This window comes from Acartia tonsa, chromosome 1 (genome assembly GCF_053477335.1).
Source record: "Acartia tonsa isolate MP-2025a chromosome 1, ASM5347733v1, whole genome shotgun sequence".
Lineage (NCBI taxonomy): Eukaryota > Metazoa > Arthropoda > Copepoda > Calanoida > Acartiidae > Acartia > Acartia tonsa.
The window spans coordinates 52,076,870-52,091,029 of NC_137260.1; the positions used below are offsets into that span (position 1 = coordinate 52,076,870).

The window sequence follows — 14,160 nt, forward strand, 5'->3', positions numbered from 1 at the left end:
AAAAAAAATTTAGCACATTTAATTAGCTAAAATGAACTCTACCCATCTTAAAAAGTGAGGCATACAAGTGGAGTTGGGTTTTTGGGAAGTGAAATGGGATGACCAATATCCAATAATGCTCTCTCTCTCTCTCTCTCCTTTTTCTTAATTTCAAGAGATAAGAAAGAAGGAGAGAGAGAGAGAGAGAGAGAGAGAGAGAGAGAGAGAGAGAGAGAGAGAGAAAGGCCCTCTTTTTAATCTTTGTTCACTTGTAAGGAGAATGTTAAACAACATTAAATTTAGATGAGATTATATCTAATTTGTAAATAATAAACTTTTATGATGTTTTTATAATAACGAGGATAACAACATCCTTAAAAGAGAAGCTTTAATTTCGGACTTAAGGACAAACGAACATTAACACTTGTAGAGTGTCAAGACTTATTACAGGCATAATATAAATTTACAAGTATATATACAATTGTTTGTGAAATTGATTAAATACAGGATAATGTTTTATGGCATACCTAAATATTTAGAACTTGATTATATATAGAGACGCTTCACTTGCAACATTGTGCCTTGTTTTTCAGGAATCATTATTCTAAAAATCCGGTGAATAGGATAATTAATCAACGCATATCAAATAAAAAAAAGTATGAACAAAATTTAAAGATTGAAATGTTTAAATGAATCAAGTTACATAATTCATCATGCCATATTTAAAATTGATAGAATAATTTTAAAACACCTTAAATAATTGTCAAAATGAACCTACGGACTTTAGGTTAAGATTATGGAGTTGCTACGCTTTCTAAATCGTATTTAATGGGTACACACCCTAATAACATAAAAGCATCAATTTAAATAAATAATTTGGTTTCATCCTTTAAATAAAGAGGATTTGCAGGTAGCTATCGAACACTTTGCTAAAGTCTAACCAACACAAATAAAGAAGGAAATCTTAATTCTATTGTTGTCCTATCCTATGTTTGCCCTATCCGAAGTTTGTCATATCCGGAGTTTGTCCTATCCTAAGCTTGTCTCGTCTATGTTTGTCCTATCCGAACTTTGTCTATCCTATGTTTGTCCTATCCGAACTTTATCTATCCTATGTTTGCCCTATCCGAAGTTTGTCATATCCGGAGTTTGTCCTATACTAAGCTTGTCTCGTCTATGTTTGTCCTATCCGAACTTTGTCTATCCTGTGTTTGCCCTATCCGAAGTTTGTCCTATCTGAAGTCTATCTCATATTTGTTTGTACTTTCCGCTGTCTGACTCTAATTTGTTTGTCCTAATCGAATTCCATCAAATATTACGTCTGTCCCTCGTTCCCTGGTCCTAAAGCCAATTTAAAGAATATCGAGTATAACAAAGTTTGTGTTGTTTATACAAAAAAGTTTATTTTTATATTTCTGTTGCATATTGTGCTTTACAATTCGGGCAACTATTTCATAAATTGTAATACATATATAAAAAACCTTCTGAAACAATAACTATAAATAATGTATAAATGACGTGGAAAATAACTTTAATAATATTATTTTAATGATAATAAATTATAACAAATGATAACATTAAAACTTGGCTCCTTATAATCTCAATAATCACAGGGATATAACATGGAGTCAACATTTTTTTTCTTGATGAAAAAGAAATAGAATCTAAAGAAAACTTCTGCTTCATCACCAAATTTTTTTTATATTTTGTTTCATTATTCATAAAATAAGATAAGATTATGAGCCATAAAAAACAATAAATTAAATAAATAATGACAAAAATCTTTTTTTTAGATCCAATATCCTTAACATTTCAGCATTTCATTACATTTTGTATAGGGTAGGATAAACCTTTATTTGGAAAAAGAAATAAAATTTGTTAAATTTTTCTATTGATTTGGCAAAGGAATTGTGTTTATTGGCAGTAGATAAAGTTTTGCAATTGCTTATACTATAAATTTTATTTTTCTCCTTACAGCAGTACCATGGCAGCCAGGTAGGCAGGCAGGCAGGGCTAGAGCAGGACAGAGTAATCCAAGTTTTTATAGTTGAGTATTATTTGTGCTTAGCATTAAGGTTTAGTATCACATTTTTTAAAAACTGCAAATATTTAAACATTTACAATTTTAACTTTTTTTAAAACTTACATATATTTGCATTTAAAATAAAACTATTGATTAAAACCTATTTAAACAAGAGAATTTATATTAAAGACCCTGTCAATAATGTTACTGTAAATCAACCTGTCAATAAGCTATCTCTTGCTAAAAAGACTTTTCTTTTCAAATGTTTATGTTTCTTCTTCTATAAATGTACTTATACATATTTTATGACAAAACAGATAAAAGTTGTACTCACAGAAAATAAATAAAAAGCTATTGGAAAAAGTTTTGAAGAAAAGCACTTATTCATTTTATTTAGCTGTCATTCATAATTTCTAAGTAAAGTTTCAAAAAAAAGTTTTCCTCAATAAAAGAAAAAAAATATTTTGTAATTCAATTCTCTGTAAAATAAAACTATGAAAGAAAATATTCAATCCAAATATCAGATCAAAAAGAATGTAAAAAATGATTTTTAGTTGCATGTTATTTGTAAAATAAGTCATTTTCTATAGAATGTGTAGCTTAATTAATTGTTTTTAGCAACATTTAAAAAAATCTTCTATATCCTTTAGCTAGATTTTCTTATCAATACTCAAAATGGTTTATTTTAATAAAAAGTAAAGTAAATATTTTAAAAATATAAAGATTAAAATAAATTGAAAAGAAAGTATATTTTGCAGCTGTATTGCTTGATTTTGAACAAGTAAATTACTGATTGTTACAACCATTAATTATATTTAAAGTATATGTTTTTTTTTGTCATAAACTCTCACCGGGTTGGCAATTTTTTCATAATTAGATAATTATTACAATAATTATTTAGGATTTTGAAAATATTTCGTAAATCAATAAATGATAATAAAAATTTAAATTTTCAAACTATAAATAATAATTAACACTTATAATGCAAAACTATTACAGCTTTGCTCTTACAAAAGTGGTAATTATTTCTACAATTTTTTAAGGTAAGAATTATTTAAGATTATCATTTTAAGACTTATGAAATATTTTTAAAATTCTATTCAATAATTTTTTCAACATTAATAATTTGACTAAACAATAGAATTAATAAATAATTTTGTAAACTTGTTAAAGGTATCCACCAAATATTCATTTAGTGTTAACAATATAATATCATTAATTTGTATTATTATCAGTGTGTCACATTTCATGTAGGAATAATATGAATCTTGGACATAGTCACATTTAATCATACTACTCATTAAAACTATAATAAATGTATAATTGTATAATAATTATTAATTTTTTACAATTTTATTCACTATTTATTATTATATATTATGCTAGAGAGGAGGGGGAAAGGGGGGGGGGGAGAATCAAATTTCTAAATTTAAAGAGATGAAATGGGAAATAGATTAATATGGGGAAGGCAAAGGGGTTTTGGCATTTTTTATAATATGTTTTGAAAGTTTTACTAAAATCAAGCTATAGTCTTTATTTGTATAAAAAGTTTTTAATTTTTAATAACTATCACCAATGAAATACATACAATTTTTCTAACATTAATTAGCAGCACCGACACTTTGTGTGTGTGTGTGTGTGTTTGGGCACCAGCAATAAGTCATTAATTTCAATCTATTTACACTTTTTTGGGGAAAATATCACTTTAAAGATCACTATATTTTGTTTAACATTTTGTTTATACATTGTTGTTTATGAACTCTTAGTAGCAGAGTACAAGAGTGTGTACCATATATATTTTGTATAAAGTGTTATAACTTTATCATAACAACATAATTCATCTAGAAAATGTTGTATCATCATACATCAGCCATCTATACTTATATATATTCAATATATATTTTCATATTTACACTTTTTTTATACAGTCAACATATTGTCCAGAATTCATGCATTTATTAAATTTCTCCTAGATTTTTTTTTTATTTTAAAATATCGTTCCAGCAATGATTAGATCCATCCCAACATCAGCAAGGTTCACTGTTTGTGTTTCTTTTATTAATTGTCCTACACTCGACTGTATCCTTAATATCTGGTCCAGGTATGAGTTCCTCCTGGGCTAGGCTAGTATCCTGGAGCTGCGTACCAACCTGACACAGTAGACACAGGTTCAGATACCTACATAACAGGTTAAACAAACTACTTAATAAAAAAGGAATAATGATAATAAAGAGAAAAGGAAAAAAATGTCAAAAAATATATTGAAGTGGGGTGTTGGTCATGTCATGAAACATCATACCATGGCTTGTTTGTCCCAATAATGCCAGATGTTTAAGAATTTGATCAGAAAGTCAGGCTCTTAATATTTTTTTAATAAAATAGAATCACTTTTTTCAATAATGCACAGCTAAATTTAAGGTTTAATTGATAATAAAAAAGTTAACTTTGTGATAAATTCAATCAATTACAGAGCCTGACTAACTAATGAAACAATGTTTTGATGCTTTTTAGAAAAAAATCTAGGCATAGAAAAAGCATCCAAAGCAATTTGTTTAGAATTATAGATTTGTTATATTGACAAACCTTAAATGAAGTATAGTCCTTTAAATTACCCTTTAAAATATTTGTCCTATGTTATACTCTTCTCATTTTAAGTCAAAAGATGTCTGTCTTGTTTCATATTTTAGTATCATATGTAGATTGTAGATTTTTTAAGTCGCCGAAATAAATGGTTCAACAAATCATGCAAAAAAAACCTAGTCATGCATTTAAATTATACAAACCTTGCATCATTTGTAAAATCTACGGTAATTTTATTCATAAGATTTTCCCATACGAAAGTAAAATTGACATACCAATTTAAGAGCAATATCAAACTCATAATAAAACCACCAATTGTCTTTTTATAAATTTTGTCGAGATATTTTAAATGTTATGTAAATTGAAAAATAATTTTCATAACACATGCATAAACAGGTTGTAGTTTAAATGGGGTTGTAGTTTAAATGGTAGGTCCGGCTCTCAGGCATATCTCAAATTTGGCGAACTTAAAACTTTGCAACGCCTTAATAGAAATTAATTTTTTCTATTTAGAATATTTACATTCCATATTAAAATGCACTAAAAATTATTAAAATATTTCATTTTGTACAGCAAACACGTTAATTTGATTTTAAAAATTAGCGATGGTATCGGAGCCAACTTCGCAGGAAACTAAATAAAATTCGTGTTACACCTCTGATGACTTTAGAGTTTAAGTTTTTAGTAGCGAATTTACTCTATGTTTAACCCTAAACGGTCGGTACCCTTCCGGACGGATGGACAGACGGACGAACGGGCAGTCGGACGGACGGACGGGCAGACGGACGGACGGACGCACAGACAGACGGACGGACAGACAGACGGACAGACGGATGGGCAGACAGACGGACATTTCGAATTATAGAGTAGACGGACAGAGGGACGGAAGGACAGACGGACAGACAGACAGACGGACAGACGGACGGGCAGACAGACGGACGGACGTTTCGAATTATAGAGTAGACGGACAGAGGGACGGAAGGACAGACGGACAGACAGAAGGACGGACAGACGGACGGACGGGCAGACGGACAGGCGGACGGACAGACGGACGGACGGACGGACAGACGGACGGACAAGCGGACGGAGAGACGGACGGAAAGACGGACGGAAAGACGGACGGAAAGACGGACGGAAAGACGGACGGAAGAACAGACGGACGGACAGGTGGGCGGACAGACGGGCGGACAGACGGGCGGAGAGACGGATGGACAGACGGACAGATAGACGGACGGACAGACGAACAGACGATCAGACGGACAAACGGACAGACGGACGGACAGACGGACGGACAGACGGACAAACAGACGGACGGGCAGACGGACGGACGGACATTTCGAATTATAGAGTAGCTTCGCTACTAAAAACCATAAGGGGGGAGGTGGCATTTAAGTCTCTCCCCCCCCCCCCCCCCCAAATGTTAAGGGGTTATTGAATTATTTTATGAAATAGGGAGATGGTTTCATCAAATAAATTTATTAATGATAATAAAACAAGGATGACAACATCCATAAGTAGCGAAGCACAAAAAAATCGTAGAGGGGAATGTGTACAAGTAGATTTAAGGTGTATTTTTAAAATGAAGAATAGATTTTTCGGAGAAAATAAACACGAAACCTTGTTTTATTTTGTACAATGACGACATAAAAGATGCTCATAACATTGGGAAAAATTATTTTGATTCTGATATTCAAAAAAAAGTTTGAAAATTGGACACCAAAGAAATGGGGAAAATAGCCAAAAACCTGCTAAAAGGCAGTCTTACTGCTATGTTTGTTTTCTTAAAACGACAGAATATTTAATTTTGATATCTAGAACTGAAAAAGTTTTGAAAATCGGACAATAAACACCAAAGATATGGAGAAAAATGTGAAAAATATAAAAATAGCCTAAAACCTACAAAAAGGCAGTTGGACCGTCATGGTTGTTATCTTTAATTGACGGGAAATTTAATTTTGATATCTGTAAATGAAAAAATTTTGAAAATCGGACCATAAACATCAAAGATATGGAGAAAAAATAGAAAAATTTAAAAATAGCCTAAAACCTGCTAAAAAGGAGTCCGACTGGCATCCATGTTTTATACTTGATTATACTCCATATTAAAAAGATTGTTGACAAGAAATTTCATCCTTCTATCTTAAACAGGAGCCGAGAAAATCGTTTCCCCTATTCTTTCTCAGATAGACGGACAGACATTTCAAATTATAGAGTAGCTTCGCTACTTACTAATTAGGGGGGCAGCAGTTCTGACACTTTTGCGTAAACAGGGAGCATAGGCTTTATCTTAGGAGTGAGAGGATGGGTTATTAAAAAATAAAGTTTAGTTTTGGGGTGTATTTGCCTTATATTTAAATTTTTTTGATAGGTCTCCAGGTTCAGGTGCTGCAGGCTGGAAGGTCACTTCTGGACAGGTGTAAATGAAAAAAAAAAATGTTTGAAGAGTTAGAGATCAACTTATTAAACCAAATATTCATCTTTTGGGATTTTATGAGCATATATGAAGAAAAAATAAAAAAACAGCCTCCAGGTTCAGGTCCTGCAGGCCTCCAGGTGAATTCTGGACAGGTAAAAACTAAAAATTTTTAATTTTGAAGTTAGAACAAAACTCATTAAACAATAGTTGCTACTTTATGGATGGTATAAACTAATTTGATGAAAAATTTGAAATCAGGCTCCAGGTTCAGGTAGTGCAGGCCTCCAGGTAAATTCTGGACAGGTAAAAACTTAAAATTTTTACTTTTGAAGTTAGAACAAAACAAACTTAACAAAAGTTGCTACTTTATGGACAGTATTTACTTGTTTTTACTTTTAAAGTTAGAGCATAACTTCTTAAACAAAAGTTACTTTATGGATAATAGGTATTAACTCATTTGAAGAAAAATTTGAAATCAATTACAAATTTTTCTTTAAATTATTTAATACTATACATAAAGTAGTAACTTTTGTTAAATAAGTTTTGTTTAAACTTCAAAGGTATTATTTTTAGTTTTTACCTGTCCAGAATCCACCTGGGGGCCCGCAAGAACCTGGAGCCCGATTTAAAATTCTTCTTCTAATGAGTTAATAATATCCATAAAGTAGCAACTTTTGTTAAATAAGTTATGCTCTAACTTCAAAAGTAAAATTTTTCAGTTTTTACCTGTCCAGAATTCACATGGAGGCCTGCAGTACCTGAACCTAGAGCCCGATTTCAAATTTATCTTCAAATTGGTTAATACTATCCATAAAGTAGCAAATTTTGTTAAATAAGTTATGCTCTAACTTCAAAAGTAAAAATTTTTAGTTTTTAACCTGTCCAGGATCCAGCTGGAGGCCTGCAGTACCTGAACCTGGAGCCCGATTTCAAATTTATCTTCAAATTGGTTAATCCTTATACTAAAGTAACAGGGTGTTTGTCTGTTTGTCTGTACCTAAGGATCTTGCTAACCACTGAACTGATCGGGTTCTTCTTAAAAGGGTATATTCTAATAGGTCCCGGGAAGGTTTTTAACTATTTTGGGGGAGGGTACCACCACCCTCCCAAGAGAAATCACAAAAAATCTAAATTTTTTTTACGTTTCTTAATTTTAGAAAGAGAGTTAAACGCAAATATAAATGTCAAAAGCAACATAGACATATTTTAAATATAAAAAAAACATTTAAAGTGCCATTAGAGGCCTCTAGGGGCGTAGCCGCTAGTACTATCCATAAAGTAGCAACTTTTGTTAAATAAGTTATTCTCTAACTTTAAAACTGAAAATTTTTTGTTTTACCTGTCCAGGATCCATCTGGAGGCCTGCAGTACCTAAACCTGGAGCCAGATTTCAAACAAATTTTTTTTTCATTTATACCTGTCCAGAAGTGACCTTCCAGCCTGCAGCACCTGAACCTGGAGACCTATCAAAAAAATAGATATAAGGAAAATACACCCCAAAACTAAACTTTTTTTATTGAATAATCTATCCTCTCACTCCAAAGACAAAGCCTATGCTCCCTGTTTACGCAAAAGTGTCAGAACTGCTGCCCCCCTTAACAAAATTCACCTAGAATTGCCCTCTGGCACATATCTTATAACATAACTCCTCATTTTAACAACAACCAAACATGGAAGCCAACATCCATATAAGCAAAGCTCTTAAATGGTAGGACAAACGAACATTAACACTTGTAGAGTGTCAGAACTTAATAAGCAGAATTTTAAACATAAGTCAATATAAAGTTGTTACACTTTCTAAATTATACCTAATTTTTATAGGAATCAACATGTAAAGTTTGAAATTGATAGGACAATTCTAACCTGTTTAAATTAACCAGAATAGCTAACTGTCCCAGAATAAAATAAACTCACATACAGACGGACAGACCATAATTATAGAAAAGCATTGCTTTTAAAAAAAACTAATATGTATTTACTCACTGACAGTAAAAAACTGATTCGTTTTCCAATATTTTTTACAAAAGCAGAAAAAAAGTTACAATGACAAGCTGACAGACATCTAAATTATAGATAAAATTCGCCAACAATTTCAAGATCCATATTTCAACTCCATTTATCCCTGCAAACATAATTTACATTGATGCGAATACATTCAAACACATGCGACGCATGTGAATTAATTGATACTTTATCTAAAGTCGCTTGTAATAAAAGATTTAAATATATCTATGTATATAAAATACATTAATATACAGATTTTTATTTTTGTTTAAATTTTAATTATTGGTGGTGTTTAAACCACTTTTTTGAACAACGCCCCCATAAAACGTTTCCATGTATAAATTGAAGAAAAGTACATTAAGCTATTAAGTACATCGATAAAGTATTTTTTTTCTTCATAGTATTTAAATTAATTTTTGAAACAAACTTAGAAAAAAAGCTTTTGAGATTTTAATAATCATTAATTAATTCTTTAAAAAAAAAATAATTTAAATATCTGAAAATTTGCCGTTAGTTCTTAGTTGGTATAAAACAAAATAATTTAGAGTAGCGGGGCTACTCTATTACTATTAATATTACAGAAATTTTACATGAGAATTAGAGTAAATATCATAAGATTAGCACCAGTTTTGTTAGATCAGGCATTCGGAACCTTGTTTTTACTAATTATCCACGGAAAGATGTCTATAATACGATGTGGTAAATTACTCAACAAAATTTATTTAGGATCTACAATTTTGATATACAAGATACAAAATATATTTGTTTTATTTAATGAAAAAAAATATATTTCTTTTATTTAATGAAAAAAATATTTTCTACTTTTCCTCCTTTTGTCCTTGTTAACACAGTATAAACTTTGTACAGCAGAGAAAGAGTGGGCAATGACAATAGTCCCCAAAGTTATTAGGTTGAGTGTTCACACTTTTCAACCACAAATTTTAATCTACAGAAGGGGTTATTCTAAGTATCATCATAGGGCCGGGGATGTATATTAATTTATCGGCCATTGTAGTATCCCTTTAGATCCACTACTGTATACCCCTTCTAATATAATTTGCTTTTGTGTATTGATGAAACAATATGCTGATGTGATAATATGCGGAAATGACCGCACACCGTTTAATTGGTACTTTCCCCCCCAACTTACTTGTTTCACTACGCCTCCCACAGTACAAAACTGTATAAAAAGTCGTCAGAAATTAAGAACTAAAAATCATGAGATATTTGATCATGCAGGTAATGCGTGGACCTACCAGATTCCCCACAACCTTAAATGGTAGGTCCGGCTCTCAGGCATATCTCAAATTTGGCGAACTTAAAACTTTGCAACGCCTTGAAAAAACTTATTTTTTTTTATTTAGAATATTTATATTCCATATTAAAATGGACTAAAAATTATTAAAATATTTCATTTTGTATAGCAAAAACGTTAATTTGATTTTAAAAATTAGCGATGGTATCGGAGACAACTTCGCAGGAAACTAAATAAAATTTGTGTTACACCTCTGATGACTTTAGAGTTTAAGTTTTAGTAGCGAATTTACTCTATGTTTAACCCTAAATGGTCGGTACCCTTTCTGGACCTCAATAGGTTGGGGGGGGGGGGGGGGGGTTGGCGTATGAGGCCCCCCCAATTAAACAAACATCCTGTTACTTAGTTATGGTGATTGCTAAATTTTCTTTTTAAAAGCAAAGCTTTTCTATAATTAGGGTCAGTCTGTCCGTCGGTCTGTACAGATAGCTTTTTTCGTTCATTTAGGCATGTTAGAATTGTTCTATTGATTTCAAACTTTGCATGGTGATTCCTGTAGTAGTTATGTATGATTTAGAAAGCGTAGCAACCCTATAATCATAACCAGAATGTCCATACGTACATTTTAAATATGTTGATATTTTACTTTTTAAACAACAAGTTTTTATGTGATCTAATTATCCGATTGATCTGATTTTTGGTATACTAATTCCTGGGACAACAAATTAAAATATTAAAAGCGAAGCAACTCTATAATCAAGTCCAAACAATGTAAGAATGTCCAAAAACATCATTCTGTATCAAGCAGTTTTTCAACAAATTTACTTACAATTTTGCTTCAACTCTTATACATTATAAGTGTTAATATCCGTTTGTCCTACCGTTTCATTGCTTGTTTTTTAAGGAAGAAGAACAATCTATTAAGGAAATATTTTTTAAAACACATTTTTTTCAGCAGTGGTTAATCTTTGCAGATGCTGGTCACTGTAGCCGGCGATTAACAGAAATATGCGAGAGGTTTTTTTTTACTTAATCTTAACCTTTAACAGTCTTTGAATTGTTCCTGTTACCACAATGGTAGACCTATAGAAATACAATTTTCTTGAAATAACAGGAAATTTAATTTTGATATCTATAACTGAAATTTTTTTATTAAATCAGACCATAAACACTAAAGGTATGGAGAAAAATGTGAAAAATACAAAAATAGCCTAAAAACTGCTTAAAAGCAGTCTCACCGTCATAGTTGTTTTCTTTCAACGTCAGGAAATTCAATTTTGATATCTATAACTGAAAAAATTTTGGAAATCGGACCATAAACACCAAAGGTATGGAGAAAAATGTGAAAATACAAAATAATTTGCTTTTGTGTATTGATGAAACAATATGCTGATGTGATAATATGCGGAAATGACCGCACACCGTTGAATTGGTTCTTTCCCCCCCCAACTTACTTGTTTCACTACGCCTCCCACTGTATAAAAGTCGTCAGAAATTAAGAACTAAAAATCATGAGATATTTGATCATGCAGGTAATGCGTGGACCTACCATATTACCCACAACCCATAAACACACAGGATATATTTCAAAAACTTTGCTTTGTCAAAACTATTTAATTTTTTATAGCTAGAATTCATTTTGTAGATTACTGTATAAAAAAAACAATCAGTTTTTAGAATAATTTGCTAATCTTAGTTAGATTTTCATCAATACCATAATAATTTAAGTCAAAATCGTAAAGATGGAAACAAAAGATTTTTTTATGTCATGAGAAAGAAAATTGTGACATTTGCTATATGTTTTTATGACAAAAGATGCACTAACCAACCACCAATACCATATCAACTAAGAAATAAAGATTGCTACAGCAAAGTCAAATTTTAAAGCAGCTTATAGTGCCTAATAAAAAAGGATGTCATACAATACAAAAGACTAATAAAAGGCCAGTATACATTTTAGTTTTAATTGACTAATGGTTAAATATATATTCTGGCCTATCATTGGTCATTTGTATTGTGTGACATATTTTTTTGATATTCAAGAAAGATGCTTCCAAATTGATCAAAGAATTCAGCATCACTAAAATGAATTAAAATGCATCTGTTGTACACCTGTTTTATGGAGTTTACGCTACAAACCTCATCTATAAGGCCAAATCATATCTTGTTGATAAAATTTTATCAATTAAACCTTTGTATCAACCAATCATAAATTTGTAAAATCCACTGTGACGATTTAAGAAATGTATAAGAACCAAGCTATATTCCTTAATATCAACTATACCTTGAAGAAAATATAATAAAATAATTCTACACACTCCTCAAACTACATTCATTCAACTTACAAATATCTTTCTTTTTTTTCTTTTTCTTGTGTGTTGTGAAATATTTCAGAAATATCAGAGACAAATGAAAAGTAAATACGTAAAAATTTTATAAATTGTCATAAACAATATTGCTAGTTATAAGTTTTCTTTTTAGAGAGAGAGGGTACAATGGGCTGTTCACTTCACTAGTCCCCAAATTTTAATAATAACGTTTTCTTATACGTTGTCTTTGGGTACTTCGGTAATTTTTGATTGGTTTTTTAATTAAGTTGAGCGTTCAAACGTTTCAACCACTAATTTTAATCTAAAGAAGAGTAATTTTAGGCATCATCATTGGGGATGTATACCAATTAATCAGCCATTGTCTTATCCCTTTAGGTTACTGATTCTTTTCAGAGTAAGGTTTATGATTATTTAAAATTATTTAAATTTATAAATAACAAGTACAAAATTTTTTTGAAGTATCAAGTGTACCAAAACAAAGAAACGATTCTTTCATGGGTAATTTTATTTAGCCTTTTATCCTAATAATACATTTTCAATTACAAATTCCTTTATCCTTGCATGGAAGTGAAAGAGAAAATGTTATAATGCAATAGATTATCTATTGTTCACAAAATACAATTTAAAATCACAACATGGAGTTCACATAAAATAAAAATAAAGATGAAATTGTTTCTAAATTTAGTATCATCTACAGATATTTTGCTTTTCATATTAATGTTTCAACTGAAAGAAGCTAAGTAAAGTCATACAATAAAAGTGATTTGATGTTTACAGCAATAACTGTATTTAAATCACTAAAAATGTCATTTTGTTTCAATAAAAGAACAAACAATTATAATAACCTATATTTAACTAATTTTTCTTATTTGAAGGTAAATGAATTAGAAGGAAAGTAATTTAAACATAGATAAACTGCAAAGTAGAAAATTTATGTGTGTTAAAAACCTTGACATAACTCAGGAATAATTGGATAGGTATATAGGTTTTAAAATAAATCATAAGTTTTTCAAATGAGTTATTTTCACTATAAACTTGAATAAGTAAACTAGCTGCTTCGCTTCGTCTCTAGAGTCCTCTAGGCGCACTTAAGAAGAGGACTGAAGTGGGGGAGGGGGGGGGGGGGGAGTAGTCCGACCCTCCAAATAAATTTTTTCCAGGTGCGATTTTTCTAAGGAGAGTACAGGTACTCAACTAAATATTTACTAACCTTTAAGAATTTTCGTTATAAGTCAGGCGTTTAGCAAGAGCCTACACTACAGATAAAGACACTCATAGACAACAAGTAGCCCTAGCAATGACTTAATCAAATGAAACAAAACAGAGCCACTAATCTTTCTGACGAAGTATATATCTTTATTTAAAGTACAAACGCATTTCAAGGTTATCCCAAACTCCTCCATCCTACCTACATCTCTTTTTAAACTCATTTGTAGAATTAGTTCTGTCATTCAGAAGTAAATGGTTGCAATGAAAGTCTCTGCATTTTGCATAACTGCCAGGGATAAAGGAGCTAGTAAATGGGCCAGAAGTATATATATTATTTTTTCCTGATAAATGATTATGTACAAAC

General features: G+C 30.9%; 1 protein-coding gene across 1 annotated transcript in view; it reads right to left on the reverse strand.

The window, feature by feature from the left end:
• Positions 1–1,362: 1,362 nt before the first annotated feature.
• LOC145331027 (uncharacterized) overlaps positions 1,363–14,160 on the reverse strand; it is a 140,387-nt gene continuing 127,589 nt past the window's right edge. Inside the window, exon 27 of the mRNA XM_080175629.1 lies at positions 1,363–4,152. Coding sequence (XP_080031755.1) covers positions 4,030–4,152 — 123 coding nt within the window. The 3' untranslated portion in view covers positions 1,363–4,029. The remainder of the gene's footprint in view (positions 4,153–14,160) is intronic.